The sequence below is a fragment of the Labeo rohita genome, chromosome 16, assembly GCF_022985175.1.
Source record: "Labeo rohita strain BAU-BD-2019 chromosome 16, IGBB_LRoh.1.0, whole genome shotgun sequence".
NCBI classification, from domain to species: Eukaryota; Metazoa; Chordata; class Actinopteri; order Cypriniformes; family Cyprinidae; genus Labeo; species Labeo rohita.
The window spans coordinates 840907-857754 of NC_066884.1; the positions used below are offsets into that span (position 1 = coordinate 840907).

Here is a 16848-nt window from a genome sequence, read left to right on the forward strand (position 1 = left end):
ACACTCACAGCCCAAAAGGGGCGCTGCTGTAAACGTATCAGACTCCTATAATTTTTTTTTTTTTTTTATACATACATTAAACAAAAATATGATACAAGGAAAATATGGCAGAAATAATCATATTTTTAATAGTACAGTTCAGTTTTGTGGCATATTAAATATTAGTGGTTTTTAAATGAAAGCAGCCAAAGCTGCCAATATATAGCCAAAAACATCCTAAAACATCACCTTATTTATTTTTACTGTTGCTGCCACCTAGTGTACATATGTAGACAGGTAACAAAACCTCAAAGGGACACGGATTTCAGTTTACAAATGGACAGAAAACAGTTTGCAGTTTGAGATTTGGAGAATCACCTTTCACAAAAAATAAAATATTTTAATTAAAGTGAAAAAAAAAAAAAAAATTACCCTGTAAGGGATATGGGACCAACTGTAACATTTTCTCTTTTGTTATTCAGGAAAGCTGCCAGTAATGCCTATTTGTATTTAATGTTTAAATAGAGCAAGTCAATGCTGTGCAAAAGTTAATCAACTCAATCCTAAAAACCCAAACACTGCTTTAATACAGAGCTTGTCCAGTTGTTTTGCAGTTTATTTCAGTGTTGCCAACTCATTCACGTTAACTTGTAACCAACAACCTTTAAAGAGGCAAACATTTAAGTTCAAAGTCATCAAAACTCTACAACAAAAATACTAGACTTGCAAGATATACTCCTTTGATAACGCGCCAAACGTCATCACTCCATCTTATGACTGAAGGTGTTAAAGGCATTAAAACTGCCCCCAGTTTCACCTACCACCACCTTCAGGGCATTAACCCCGAGATCTGCAGCGGTCGAGACCTCGGTTCATGAACTCTGAATCACTCAACAAAGTTGACAAAAGCTCAGAAACTTGGACAACACCATGTCAACATTCTCATCATGCAGGTTTATCAGCATTCATCACAGCTTAACTTACAGCTGTAAAGTGTTTCTGTAAAACCCTTTCAGCATTTTTGAGAATGAATGCAACCGCTTTGTGTTCAAGGGTTTTCAGCACATAACTGTTAAACAAAAAAAAAACACCACAAACAATGATAAATGTTTAAAGTTTTATTTATTCAAGCAGTTTAATCCAATGTACTTTTCCAAATGTTCAGCTATCAACTGCAAGAACACAATTGACAATGAGCATTCATTAAGAGGAATAAAAAGAAAGGAATGTTTTGGAATTTTTCAAAATTAAAAGTTTTCTATTTTTTTGGTAATTTTTTTTATATAAATCAAGGTCAAGATTTGGTCTCTCAACCTGGCAAAACATCTGGATGTCATTGTGTTTTTTTTTTCTGTTTGAGTTTCTGTTTTTCAATATTTATTCAATTTTTATTTTTAATGTGTCCCTCTTGGTGAAGACAGGGCCTAAGAAACCATTCTGAAAAAGGAAGGAAAATGTAAACGATTAGGGACAAATAATTACTTCAGTAGTCGAGCAGAGAAAAAGATGTGCACAAAATCCATGTGCAAGAGCTCTCCTCTCACCTTGCGTTAGACGGCCGGCACAGCAGCGCTGGGGACTGATTTCTGGGCAGCTTCTTTGGCCTGATGAGCCTGCAACACCGCTACCGCTTCATCCACCTAAGATAAAATATAAATATACAGAATACATTTTTTTTTTTTTTTTTTTTTAATAAATAATAATACATTTCTAAAAACTCCTTTGAATATTTATCCGATTAGGGATAAAACAGACCAGATCACATCACCACTCTCTTTAAAAACCCAATAACTTTAGACAAGCACAAAACGGAGCATCCCATGAGCACTGACCTTTGACCTCAGGGACTCCGGAGACTCCAGCATGTGCAGCAGCTCAGAGTTGTCGATCTCCAACAGCATTCCTGTGATTTTTCCAGCCAGACTGGGATGCATGTTCTGGATGAGTGGGAACAGACGCTCACCTGTGGCAGACGAGAGCATGCATTTGATATTTAAAAATTGATATCTTGCTTTAATCTACATACATTTAAAACCACACAATTAACAAGAAAAAAAAATAAATAAATAAAAAATAAAAATAATAATAATAATAATAATAATAATAATAATAATAATAATATTAGTATATTATATATTATATATTATATAATATAAAGTATAATAAAAACAATTTTGATGTCTATAAACCAAATGTAAGTATTTTATATACATAGAATTAGAATTTTTTCAACTCCAAAACTGCACATTAAAACAAGTGCCTTAGGGGGAAAAAAAACAAAAAAACAAAAAAAAAAAACAAAAACAAAAACAAAAAAAAAAAAACACTTTAATATTTCAAATAACTGTTAAAGGTCAAAATATGGTTGAAGTAATGGTCTAATGTTATTTAGTGTACTGTGTCTCAAATAAAATCACATACTTATTCTGACCTATACAAACTAAATATAGATTTAAAAAAAAAAAAAAAAAAGAAGAAACATTTAAAAAATGTCAATTAGTATTTTAGGGCTGCACTGTGATCCTTAAAGTATTTTAATGACATCTAATGAATCTGATTCTAAACACACCTGGTGAGATGTTTTGGTATATAACCTATTCTTACAAAGAATGACATTTCAGTGGGTGTCTTCTGTAAATCATGTTAAAAATGCATGACGCTTATTTCTTGCCCAGAAAAATAAAAACCAAAATAGGAACAGGAGAATCAACTCACCCAGCATCTGCTTCTGTTCTTGTGGAGGGGCGGCAGCCAGCATGGACGCCGTCAGAGGCTCCTGACCCTGAACGTGGACAGCAGGCTGAACGGTAGACAAATACATAAATGTTAGAGTTTATGAAATCACTTTTGTGCAAGACACGGTGACATTTGCAGAGCAAGTCAAATTTGCCAAAGCCTTTTCATAATACACATTGCTCCAAACTGCTTTACACAAAAATCACATTGTTTATAATATCTTCATTACTTATAGTCGCAATTATCAGATTAGAGCTGGATGACAATAAGTGTTACATTTTGTAACATTACAAACAATCAAGCAGTTGAGATTTGCTACATTGTATATACACACGTATCACTTCATGCATGCAACAAAGTTGCAGTTACATATCCAACTTAGTTTAAAGAGCCAGATAAGTTACATTGTTGCAATTCAGGCAGTTGACATTATCTATTATATGATTGTTTTACATTAGTGTGGTGTGGATGTGGATAAAATTGAACATCTAACTTTATACACAAGGTTAACATTTTGCGATACGCATTCAGTTTTCGCATTTAAAAATGCAAACAAAAATTTGGTAGTAAACCACGTAAGTTCCATGAGTACCTGTTGCATGGGCACCTGCGGCTGAGTGGGCATGTGCTGCTGTGGGTTGCGGACTCCAGGTGCGTACTTGTACTGTGGCACTCTCACCTGAGCCGTACCTGTGGCGGCACCTGCGGCGGTGGGACGAGGACCCATGGCCTGAGACGCTGTGGGAAACAAAGCACAGTTTAGATCAGTCAACTGTGGAGAAACACGCTCGCTGTATGTTTAACAGCGAGGTTCATCACTCACCCATGCGCTGGGGCTGGATCACCCTTGGGACCTGGGAGGAGGTGGGACGCACTGCGCCGAAGGTCTGCGGACGGGGCGCGGACGGCCTGACGGCGTTGGGCATGCTCTGGAAATCTGTAACGGAAATAAGCAAATCAGTAAAACGAAGAGTTGCTGTGGTCAGTGCAAGCGTGCTTGAGGGAATGTGGGCGGAGCTACTCACGCTGAGGGCGGACACCCTGAGTGGCCCAGCGAGGACTGGGGCGGAGCTGAGCGAGCTGACTGGTGGGATAGTACGCCGCACGATTCTGAGCCTGTCAATCACACACAAGAGAGGAACACAAACGTTATGAGTAAGAACCACTTCCGGATTACTCAATGTAAAGAAAATGCTTTTTTGGAGGCTAATTGTGACCTTGGACCACAAAACCAGTCTTGGGCAGCACGGGTATATTTGTAGCAATAGCCAAAAATACATTGTATAGGTCAAAATAATAAAAAAAATTGTTCTATGCTGAAAATCATTAGGATATTAAGTGATATTTTGTAAATTTTCTACCATAAATATTTTAAAACTTAATTTTTGATTAGTAATATGCATTAAGAACTTCATTTTTATGACTTTAAAGGTGATTTTCTTATTTTCTTTTTTTTTTTTCCACCCTTAAATTCCAGTTTTTTTTAAAAGTTGTATTTCAGCCAAATATCGTCCTATCCCAACAAACCTTACATCAATGGAAATGTATTTATCAAAAAAAAAATATGATTGGTTTTGTGGTCCAGGGTCACAATTTATGTTTTATGGAGGCAAATTTAAGCATTTAAGACCAATTAAAGAAAATATAGGGAGTAAATTCAAGCGAACATCAATAAGTCAATGTATTTTCTAAACGTAAAGGTCTAAGGAGAGCATTAATTGTATTAGCAGAACTTCAAAGTTTGAAAATACAACTTTTAATTCATTAAAGCTACAAAATGAAAATATTTGACTGACATTTGCTCTTATTTAAAAGCATAAACTCACTAAAATGTTTAAAACAAGACCACCTATGATCATTTTGCATTTCAAGTCTTGATTTAAGGAAGTTTAGATATTAGCACAGAAAAACAAGACAAAAATACTAAGGAATAATTTGCTGCAGCGTATGCAACATTTAATAGCATGACTACATTTAATAGGCCTTATTTTTTTGAAAAGGCAAGACTTTAGGACCTTTCTTTGTCTTATTTTGAAAGTCAGCATCTGAACTCCAACCATTTTCAGTCTTGATTGCTTTACTGCCGTTTAACAGTTCTGTTTACCAAATTAGAAGTAAACGCATATGAAACAGTATTATAGCATCGGTCTTATCTAGTGTCAGCGCTCAACAAATATACACTTAAGTCCTAGAAAGTCACTTTCAAACATTCACAAAAATCAGTTGCGAAATCTTGTGCGGAAAACTCACGGCCTCAATTTCCAATCACGTGTATTCTTACTGAAAAGACTGGATTTTGACCGCAAATATTGTCTGACCTGTGGAATGGCAGCCATGAAGTATCCGGACGGCGGCGCGGGCTGGTAGGGGTTGAGGACGGGGTTGGGCACGGCTCTGACGCTGGCCATCCTCTGCATGTACTGGCTGGTGAGATGAGCCTGACGCTCTTCCTTCCTCTGGGCCAGAGCCACGTACAGCGGCTTGGTGGCCACGATACGACCGTTCATCTCGGTCACGGCCTTAGTGGCTTCTTCGGGAGACGAGAAGCAGACGAAGCCGAAACCCTTGCTGCGGCCACCTTCCATCATCACCTGAACAAAACCAACAACAGATGTTAACAGGGACACTTGAGAGGGAAATCACTGGTGTTTGATGGAGGGTTGGCAATTAAAACTAGGGTTCAGATACTGTAAAATGAAATTCCAGGATTTAAGGGCCTTTCAAGCACTGCTTTTTTGATTTTCATGGACTTTGGTTTGCACTTAATATCTTCTCTTTCAAATTCTAAATAAATTAATAGTCCTGAAATCCTGATTTCAAACAAATAATTCATCATACACACTCCGAAGTCTCGAACTGAATCAAAAGATTCACAAACCTGCCCTAAAGTTGATCTAATCAAGTGACTCGTGATTCGCTCCAAAGTCCCGATCTGAATAATGATTTGTAAAGCATCATTTCAGATCAGGACTCAAAAGTGCTGGTCACGAATCATTTGATTTGAATCAATTTGTGAAATGATCCACAAACCCATTCTGATCCAAATCAAATGACTCGCCATATGTACACATAAGTCAGGAACTGAATCAAATGATTCTTGAACCTGCACCAAAGTCCCGATCTGAATCAAATGATTTGCGATCCACACTCCAAAATCCTGATCCAAATAATGAATCACGAACCATAATTTCATTTGAATCATTTAATTTGCGATCATTCACGAACCAGTTACAATCTAAATCAAATGATTTGTGATGCGTGCTTTGAAGTCTTGATCAAATGATTAGCAATCCCCACTCCAAAGTCCCGATCCGAATTTCAGATCACGAATCATTTGATTTGGATCATTAGATTTTGATTTGCAATTTGCAAAGTGATTGACCTGTTCAGAATCTTAAATGATTTGTGATATACACTCTGAAGTCTTGAACTAAAGCAAATGATTCACGATACTCAATTTGAAGTCAGAATCTGAATCAAATGATTCACGATCTGATTGGAGCGGTTCGAAACACTGAATCATTTTGCGACGCAATAATTTAACTGATTGGGTGTTTCGAAAAGCTGTTTCAGCTATCACTATAAGTTTTTTTTTTAATTCCAAGTGATGTTAAGTTAAATTAATGACTCTTAAATTTAATCTGGTTTTTGCCAGTGAATCGCTTGAAATGAATGATCAACGTCACTAGTTTGAATCAAAAGGGGCGGTTCCAGCTTAAATGACTGAATTGATTCAGTTCATCCGTTCCTATTTTTGCATCTTCAGCCTTGTTTACATGACACCGTCAGTACTACTACTGGCTTAGCTCACTAGTATAATGACATCAACTAAAAAACAAAAAGTCAAATTCAAGTACTTTAAGCACCTTGTATGAACCCTGTAGAACATTCACACTGAGCACAAGTTTTTTGGATACACATCTCAGATCATACCTTAGCACTGGTGATGGTGCCGAATGGTGAGAATTCTTTACGCAGGCGTTCGTCATCAAGGCCGTCGTCCAGATTCTTTACGTACAGATTGACTCCCTGTTGAAAACATCATGAATTAAAGTTCACGTACAAACATCACCTTTACCGCTCTCATCCGCATCATATACTGCTCATGTCATACCTGGTAGCGAGTCATGCGGTCCTGCTTCATCTGCTCAAACTTGCGCTTGAGCTCCGTCTGACGCTCTCCCTTCTTCTGAGCGCGACCCACGTACACCTGCTTCCCGTTCAGCTCTTTTCCATTCATCTCATCCACGGCCTGTCCACCAGAGGAAACACGTCAGAATATAACAATGTTCTAGTGATCACTATAAAACCACACAAAGGCTTAATATGCTGCTGCTCACCCTCTGGGCGTCCTCGTGCCTCTCAAAACTGACGAAGCCAAAGCCTTTAGATTTGCCGCTGTCGTCGGTCATGACGCGAATGCTCAGCGCTGGACCTAAAATAAGGCACAAACACGTCACATCTGATTCATGTGGCAAACCCAATACCTCCACTAGCATAAATATTCAGCTAAACACATTTTAAAAACATGAAATTAAAGAGAAAAAAAAACAATTGATTTATATAGATTATTTTTTATTATTATTAGATATTGACATTTAACAATTGATGTATAAACAATACTCTGTGTAACAAATACAAATAATATACTTAAGTTAAAGACTTTTAAAACGTAAAATAAAAAAAATAAAAAGATTTATGCATGCACATACACATGCATATATAAAAGTTTAAAACTTTAATATAAATACATAAAACAAAACCATTTATACACAAGTTTTTTTTTTTTTTCAGCTAAAGACTAAGTAAAGTTAAAATGAAAAAATATATAATTTTTTTTTTTTTTGGCTAAAGACTTCAAATTGAAAAATCAAAAATGATTTCTATATGCACATACACATGCATATGTAACAGCATAAAGCTATATAAAAAATTAAATAAAATATAATAAAATTGTTTAATAGACAAATACATTTTTCAGCTAAAGGCTTTTAAAAATGTAAAATTAAAAAAATAAGTTGATTTATATACGCACATGTATAAATGTATAAAACTATATAAATATAAATGTATAAAATTCTGCATAAAAATGTGAAACTGAAAGTATATAAAAACATACCAAATATAACAAAATAAAATGGATATAAATGCATAAAAACCTCCGCTATTAGTAAAACCCACCAAATTTGCTGAAAATCTCCTTCAGCTTTTCATCATCCATATCTTCTCCAAAGTTCTTGATGTAAACATTTGTGAACTCTTTGGCACGGGCGCCCATCTCAGCCTCACGCTCCTTGCGAGACTTGAAGCGACCGACAAACCTTTAAGACGCAATAAATCACCTTTATTATTCTGAACATTTGATTTATTTTTCATTTTACTATATTGTTTTTTTTTTAATTAAACCAGCATGCATAAGGCAGAACATGGATGTTTGAGACACATTGAGCACGCTTCACTCCAAACACTGTTGACTACAATGCTGTTAATTCAAATACACACTTACACTTTGCGGTCATTGAGCAACATGCCGTTCATTTTCTCAATGGCTCTTTCTGCCGCCTCATGGGTCTCAAAGTGCACAAAGCCGTATCCTTTAGAGCCGTTCTCATCGCAAACCACCTTCAGAAAGAGAACAGCAGCACTGAGCACGAGCACAAACACCACAAACAAACATGCGTGTTGCCGCAAACACACGGCCGGCTCTTACCTTGCAGGACAGGATGTTGCCGAAGGCAGAGAACGTGTCGTACAGGGCCTTGTTGTCGATGGACTTGTCCAGGTTCTTGATAAAGATGTTGCCCACGCCGCTCTTGCGCAGGGACGGGTCACGCTGGGACCACATGATGCGGACAGGGCGGCCCTTGATCACGTCAAAGTTCATGGTGTCCAAGGCGCGCTCGGCTGAAATAACAGGTAGGTAAAAACATGTGTAAAAATCTATATAAACCAATAATAAACATCGAAGTATATAAAATTCATTATCTTAGGATAAAAAAAAAAATAATTATATATATATATATATATATATATATATATATATATATATATATATATATATATATATATATATATATATATATATATATTAATTATAAATATAAATATAGAATACATATAAATACACAATATATAAATATGATATAAAAAAAAATCTAAAATATATAATTTGTTTCAAAAAACAACATTCATTGAAATATATAAAATATATAAATGATATAACATTCATATATTATGATATAAATATTATACATTTAAAAAAGATTGTTGAACAAATATATAAATTATCTAAAATATACATAAAACTAAATATACAATATATAAAATACACAAAAATATAAAACTAAAAACTATTTAGACATTTTTAAATAAATATTAAATAAACTACCTAAAATAGAAAAAATAAAAATAATAAAATAAATAGATAAATATAAATAAATTATAAAAAAAAATTATATATATATATATATATATATATATATATATATATATATATATATATATATATATATATATATATATATATATATATATATACACACACAAAATTAAAACTACATACGAATGTATATAAAAAAACCTGAAACAATATAAACAATTTTTAAAATCCATCAAACAAATATAAAACAAAACAACTAAATATAATTAAATAAAATTATATGATTAAATAGATCTGTTTTTTTTTTTTCAAATTGTTTTATATTTTATATCATTATTATTATTAAGTTGAAACCATGAAACTTGTACAGCATAAAAGTAATTTATTTAAAATAAAAACTAAATAAAATACAAAAATATATTTTTGTGGCCCTATAAAATGGTTTTTTTTTTTTCCCACAAATCATTTTAACTTTTCTGGATTCCACTGTAATGGTTACATTAAATTCCAATACTGAAAACTTTTATTTATTTAATTAAACAATAATAGGAACCTATTGCTTATTTATTAGGCCCCTATGAAATTTGTGGGGGGTTTTCTTTTGTTTCCATTTAAATTTAAATTTTTCTGGAATAAATTTTAATGGTTAAAACTATTAAATAATAAATAGATAAATAAATAAATAAATAATCTAAAAATACATAAACATAAAAACTAGATTTATACACGCACTCACATACATATACATGTACATATACACATACATATATACATATATATATATATATATATATAAAATATATAAACTTGCATATAGAAAGAAATTAGAATTCGTATATATTAATATATTGTATATTTTTACATTAAAATATATAAAAACCATACATAAACAGGTTTAAAAAAAAATAAATAATAAACCAAATATTTTAGTTTTCCTGTTCTGACCAACCGAGCGTGTTCGCTTACCGTCGGCGGGCTGCTGGAAGTTGACGTAGGCATAACCGAGCGAGCGGCGGGTCATCATGTCCCTGCACACCCGAATGGAAAGAATGGGCCCAGCCGGGCTGAACTTCTCGTACAGCATGGCCTCGGTCACATCCGGGTGCAGATCACCCACATACAGGGAGGCCATCGGGTAACTGGGCGCGCTGGGGTTCATTTTCGGACGACAAAAGAGCGAAGATCTGGAAACACGGAGCTGATTGAACACGCGAACGGGCTCGGAGCGGCGGCGGTAATGGCGACGGACGAGACCAAGACTGTTTGCTCGATTTCCTCCTCGAACACGGTCACACGGTTAAATACTCTTAAAGAACAGACTTAAAGACGAATTAAAACGCGTTCGGTACCGGTTTGGCGTCGATGTTTTGGCGGTATCGATCAAACTCAAGATGATTAAAATCTCCTCAGGCCTACTGCGGTGCTGCTCTGATTAAACTCCTCAAATCTCGTCCGCGGATCCTGCTTCACCGAGGTATTCGGTACTAAAAGTAGATTTTTTGTTTGTTTTTTCTTCTGTTTTGTGATTTTTTTTTGTATTTTTGATTTTTTATATAAGATGTGTGCCGAGGCTCTGAGGCACACGCGCTCTCTCTCGCACCGCACAAGGTAGGGGGAGAGAAGCGGAAGTACGGCTCAGATAAGAAGGCGTTCTCGCCGGATGTTGCGTGAGGTTCCTTTATATTTTTACGTAAGAGCAGAATAAGAGTCCGTGCGATGATAAAATAAGAGTAGCGCGAATGACGCATAAAATAAAGGACAGAACCTCAACCTGGAACCTGGACAAAACAGTCTGCTAAATGCATTAAGTGCCATAATAATTCACTACAAGATTCGCGTGCCTCCTTCGTGATACCATACGAGATAAACAATTAAAAGGGTAATTGCGGCTATAAACTCTAAATATATGAAACGTTAGTTGTAACTGTAATAATTTACAATTTAACGTCGAGATTCTGAGAGTGGAAAACAAAAATACAAGATATGAACTCAAACTTATGACTTTTTCCTTCAGATTTGTGAGAGAAACAAAATAAAGAATTAAAAAGTCTCAAAGACCATTTTTATCCAGTGGCAGAAACAAGCTTCTATAGTTATTTCTTCCCCTAAGAGTGGGCGTGGCTGTTTGTAATTTTTATGGGTGCGACTTCCGGTCTCGTCCGCATCCAGCTATTTTTAGCTGTAGGAAATAGCTTATTTTGCTGCCTGATATTGCAAATTGGTTTGTTATACCATATTATATTAATGTATTATCTTAATTATGAACACACTGGTTTGTAGTGCAAACTGTTTTATCGTTCACTGCATTATTCTTCTCATTATTTCCCAATAGTGGACAATGAACCGGAAGTCTCAGCCATAGCCGAGACTCACTGAATTGAAGTGTTTTCTGTAAAGAGGAAAATTATTGTCCATTTATTTTATGACTGTATTATACAAAATTATTTTGGTGTGATTCTTTTAAACAGAGTAGAAATATTGAATTGAAACTCAAAGAAAATGATTTTTTTTTTTTTGAGCATACTGTTGATTTCAATATTTGGTATATTACCAATTTACTCATTATATATAGAAATTTCTTTATTCATAAATGTAAATGAGTAGTGAATAAACTCAATTTAATTTTTTTACATAATTTAAAATAGAAATAGGTCACTACCTATATGTTTAAACAAAAAATTAAGCAAAAAAAAAAATAAATTAAAATATTTAAACTTATTTATTTTAAATAAGACAGTATGCTCTTAAAGTACTAGTTTTAATTAAAACCAAAAAAAAAAAAAAAAAAAAAAAAATCATCTTTTATTTTTCGTCTTTACTGGTTTTGTATATAATGGATTGGCAATTTTGTACTTTAATGTGGAAAATAAAGTGTGGCATTGATTTCAAAAATGCAAAATGCAAGCCAGAAAGGACAAACACACATTTGCAAACTCATTTATTTATTTAGTTGCAGAACAATATTTTTAATAAACATTGAATTTTTAAAATTAAAATACATTTTTCAAAAACTTAATTTTTTTTAATGATTAAATCTGTGTGTGGTCATTGATATCCATGTTTCAGACGGCATGAATAGCAGGGCTTGTCTGGATGATATCTGAGCCTCTTCCATCGTCTGATGAGACTGAAGAACAGCAAGTGCTTCGTTCACCTGAACACACTCACATTTTTAGAAAGAAATCACACATTAAAACAACCAAAGCTGTACAAACAGGAACAGACCTTGATGCACAGAGACTGATGGCAGCGCAGCAGCTCAGACTCGATCGTCTCCAGCAGCATCTCAGTGATCTTACTCGCCAGCGGCCCCACCGCGTCCTGCACCAGCGGGATAAAAACTACATCAGACAAGAAAACAACACACGGGAGTAAACTTAGCCAGAATCTAATTATTTTAATTAATTTAAATTATGATTTTCAAAGGTCCTTTCATCATTTACTTACTCTCTCAGTTTCATTAAAAATACACTGCCGCTCAAAAGTTTGGGATCAGTAAGACTTGTAATGTTTTTTTTTTGGTTTTTTTAAAAAGTCTATTAAAAAGTCTCATCAAGGCTGCATTTAATTGATAAAAAAAATACAGGAAAACAGTAATATTGCAAAATGTTACTACAACATAAAATAATGGTATTTATTTGAATATACTTTAAAATGTAATTTATTTCTGTGATGCAAAGCTGAATTTTCATCAGCTGGTACTCCAGTCTTAAGTGTCACATGATCCTTCAGAAATCATTCTAATATGCTGATTTATTTTTTTTGGAACCTGTGATGCATTTTTCAGGATTCTTTGATCAAAAAAAGGTTAAGAAGAACAGCATTTATTAAAAATAGAAAGGTTTTCTAACAATATACACTACTGTTCACAAGTTTAGGGTCTGTACATTTGTATTCTTTCTTTTTTTTAAAAAAAAGAGAAAATTAATACCTTTATTCACCAAGGATGTGTTAAATTAATAAAAAGTGATAGCATACATTTACATTGTTAGAAAAGATTTATATTTTGAATAAATGCTGTTCTTTTTAACCTTTTATTGGTCAAAGAATCCTGAAAAAAAAGAATCACAGTTTCCAAAAAAAAAACACTGATAATTCTAATAATAAATCAGCATATTAGAATGATTTCTGAAAGATCATGTGACACTTAAGACTGGAGTAACAGCTGATGAAAATTCAGCTTTGATCACAGGAATAAATTATATTTTACAGTATATTAAAACAAAAACTATTATTTTACATTGTAATAACATTTTGCAACATTACTGTTTTTCTTCTGCATTTTTGATCAAATAAATGCAGCCTTGATGAGCATAAGAGACTTTTTAAAAAGCATTTCAAGTCATACTGATCCCAAACGTTTGAGTGGCAGTGTGTCTACAAGTTCTGAAGATGAATCAAAGATTTATGGTTTGAAGAAGGTCCACTCACCCTGAGGACTGACGCTCTGTGTGTCCCATTGAGAGCCGGGCTGAGGCTGAGTGACGTGATATGAGGAGAGATGCTGAACCTGTGAAATAATAACAGAGCTCGTCACACGGTTTCTCTGTGTTTCTCAGTGTGTGTATGATGAGAGTGTGTTCTGTGAATCTGAACCTGCTCAGCGTGTGTTTTGTGCTGCTGGCGTCTCATGTGCTGATGGATGAGCAGAGCCTGACGCTCCTTCTTCCTCCGGACCAGAGCCATGTATAACTACATAAAAACATAAAATGTATATAATACATAATAAAAAAAAATAATAATAATCATCACTGCTAGCAGTAAAACTCACCAAATTTGCTGAAAATTTGCGTCAGCTTGTCATCATCCATCTCTTCTCTGATGTTCTGGACGTGAACGTTTGTGATCTCTTTGGCGCAGGCTTTCTTCTCGGCCTCACGCTCCTTTCGAGACTTGAAGTGACCCACAAATCTTTAAGATGCAACAAGTTAGATTTATTATTCTGAATATTTACCATTTTTAATAATCAACATCATATCAGCATCAAAGGCTATAAACATGTTAAACAAAAATATGTTTTAAAAAAAATAACGTTTACAATTTAATATTCTTTACAAAAAAAAATACACAAAAACACCACAAGTTACATAAAATCTTTCAGTTTGATAACTTCTAATAATTTCCCAGGAGAAATGCTTTAGGTATATATAAAATGTGTTTTTTTGTTTGTTTGTTTTGTTTTTTACTAAACCTGCGTGCATAAATGCTGTTTGAGAAACAGCAAGCATGCTTCACTCCAGACCAAACGCAGTTTACTACAAATACACACTTACACTTTGCGGTCATTGAGCAACATGCCGTTCATTTTCTCAATGGCTGTTTCTGCGGCCTCATGGGTCTCAAAGTGCACAAAGCCATATCCTTTAGAGCCGTTCTTATCGCAAGCCACCTTCAGAAAGAGAACAGCAGCACTGAGCACGAGCACAAACACCACAAACATGCAAACACACGGCCGGCTCTTACCTTGCAGGACAGGATGTTGCCGAAGGCAGAGAACGTGTCGTACAGGGCCTTGTTGTCGATGGATTTCTCAAGGTTTTTGATGAAGACGTTGCCCACGCCGCTCTTGCGCAGGGACGGGTCTCGCTGGTACCGCATGATGCGAACGGGACGGCCCATGATCACGTTAAAGTTCATGGTGCCCAAGGCGCGCTCGGCTGAAATAACAGGGAGTTAAAAACATGAGTGTGAGTTACTTAAATTAACAGTAACACTACAAGCAAAAAATATAAAATGCATAATATCCCATATAATATCAACAAAATATAAATAAAAATAAATACATACAATAACATATATATATATATATATATACACACACACACACATCATCTACATATATATATATATATATATATATATATATATATATATATATATATATATATATATATATATATATATATATATATATATATAATCTAGAATATGTAAAATGCAAATATATAAAACGCATAAATATTTAAAAATATCTAAAATATAATTTCTAAAATACATTAAAAATACATAAATATAAAATGTATACAAAATACCAATATATAGTACATATTTACACACTAATAAAAATATTAATGATATATGAAAAAATGTCTACATAGAACAAATTTAAAAACGTAAAACCTAAATTATTAAAAACATTAAAAAGTATATAAATATTAAATATAAAGTTTTCCTGTTATATATATATACTCTGTGTGTGTGTGTTTGTGTATATATATATATATATATATATATATATATATATATATATATATATATATATATATATATATATATTTAGATAGATAGATAGATAGATAGATATAGAACAATGTAAATATATAAAATAAATTCCATAAAATACATTGAAAATATATAAATATGAAACGTATTTAAAATACACACACACATATATATTTATTATATATATATTTTTCTTCACACAAAAAAACAAAAAAATAAATTTTAAAAGGTAAAAAAATACATATACATATATATAACAAAAATAAATATTTAAAAACAAATTGCAAAAAAAATACATTATATATATCTATATATCTATACATATATACACACACACATATATATATATATATTAAAAAAATACATTGAAAAAAAGAAGTAATGTTCTGTTTTTAAAAAGAAGAAAAATATTTCAGAGTAGGATATATAAAACAATATATATATATATATATATATATATATATATTTAAAAACAAATTGCAAAAATAAATAAATAAAATTATAATAATAATAATAATAATAATAATAACACATACAGAACAACATAAAACGTAAACATTTAAAAATATAAAACACATTAAAAATTTTATAAATACTAGTTTAAAAACGCTAGTATATAATATATATTCACACACTAATAAAAATGTCAACTACATGATTTTTTTTTTCCTTTTATAAAAGACACATTTTTAAAGGTAAAACACATAAAAACTGAATGTATATAAATATTAAGCATATTTTAAAAAGCAGTTTTTAAAGGAAGTATCTCTGAGACCGAGTGTTCGCTTACCGTCGGCGGCCTGCCTGAAGTTGACGTACGCATAACCGAGCGATCGGTGGGTAATCACGTCCCTGCACACCCGAATGGACAGAACGGGACCGACTAACGTGAACTTCTCGTACAGCATGGCCTCGGTCACGTCCGGGTGCAGATCACCCACATACAGGGAGGCCATCGGGTTACCGGGAGCGGCGGGGTTCATCATCGGACACCGATCTGACTGAACACACGCGAACGGGCTCGGAGCGAGACAAGATTAAATATTCTCAGACACGAATTAAAAGGCGTTCGGCAGATTCGGCGTCGATGTTTTCGCGGTATTAAAATCTCCTCAGGCCGAATACGGCGCTGCTCTGATTAAACTCCTCAAATCCCGTCCGCGGATCCGATGTATTCGGTCATAAAAGTAGATTTTTTGTTTGTATGTTTTCTGTTTTGTGATTTTTTTGTATTTTTTTATAAAGAAGATGTTTGCCGCGGCTCTGAGACACGTGCGCTCTCGCACAAAGCAGGAGAGAATCGGAAGTACAGCTCAGATAAGGCGGCTGTTTTTTCCACCTTCAGTTTGTTAAGCCTTCGGTGGTCACTCCAAGTATGTTATGCTGATAGACTTATTGTTTTATAGCTTGAAATAAAATTCTAAAATCACGTTAAAAGCCTCAAAACAAGGAGAAACTTCACAAATCTAAGCTCAGATAAGGCGGCGTCCGCGCCGGATGTTGCGTGAGGTTCCTTTATAGTTTTACGGAAG

At 33.7% G+C, this 16848-nt stretch overlaps 1 protein-coding gene across 4 annotated transcripts; it reads right to left on the minus strand.

Moving 5' to 3' along the window:
* Positions 1-1084: 1084 nt before the first annotated feature.
* pabpc1a (poly(A) binding protein, cytoplasmic 1a) lies at positions 1085-16842 on the minus strand. Of its 4 annotated transcripts, none has more exons than XM_051130860.1 (15): positions 16107-16793; positions 14558-14751; positions 14368-14483; positions 13866-14005; positions 7056-7150; positions 6830-6967; positions 6649-6744; positions 5034-5306; positions 3741-3831; positions 3539-3652; positions 3308-3453; positions 2695-2779; positions 1812-1942; positions 1524-1619; positions 1085-1416 (listed from the first exon to the last, which is right to left on the minus strand). In XM_051130860.1, exons 1-14 carry the CDS (start codon positions 16300-16302, stop codon positions 1530-1532), a joined length of 1905 nt encoding a protein of 634 aa, XP_050986817.1. In that variant the 5' UTR covers positions 16303-16793; the 3' UTR covers positions 1085-1416; positions 1524-1529. The 4 variants fall into 4 exon arrangements, 2 of the variants coding, with proteins under 2 accessions (XP_050986817.1, XP_050986819.1); XM_051130862.1 differs by lacking the exons at positions 13866-14005; positions 14368-14483; positions 14558-14751; positions 16107-16793 and adding exons at positions 7897-8036; positions 8222-8337; positions 8426-8619; positions 10061-10725; XR_007829310.1 differs by lacking the exons at positions 1085-1416; positions 1524-1619; positions 1812-1942; ... (6 more) ...; positions 6830-6967; positions 7056-7150 and adding exons at positions 12016-12248; positions 12320-12415; positions 13526-13604; positions 13691-13786 and having other exon boundaries at positions 16107-16842.
* Between the last annotated feature and the right edge of the window lie 6 nt (positions 16843-16848).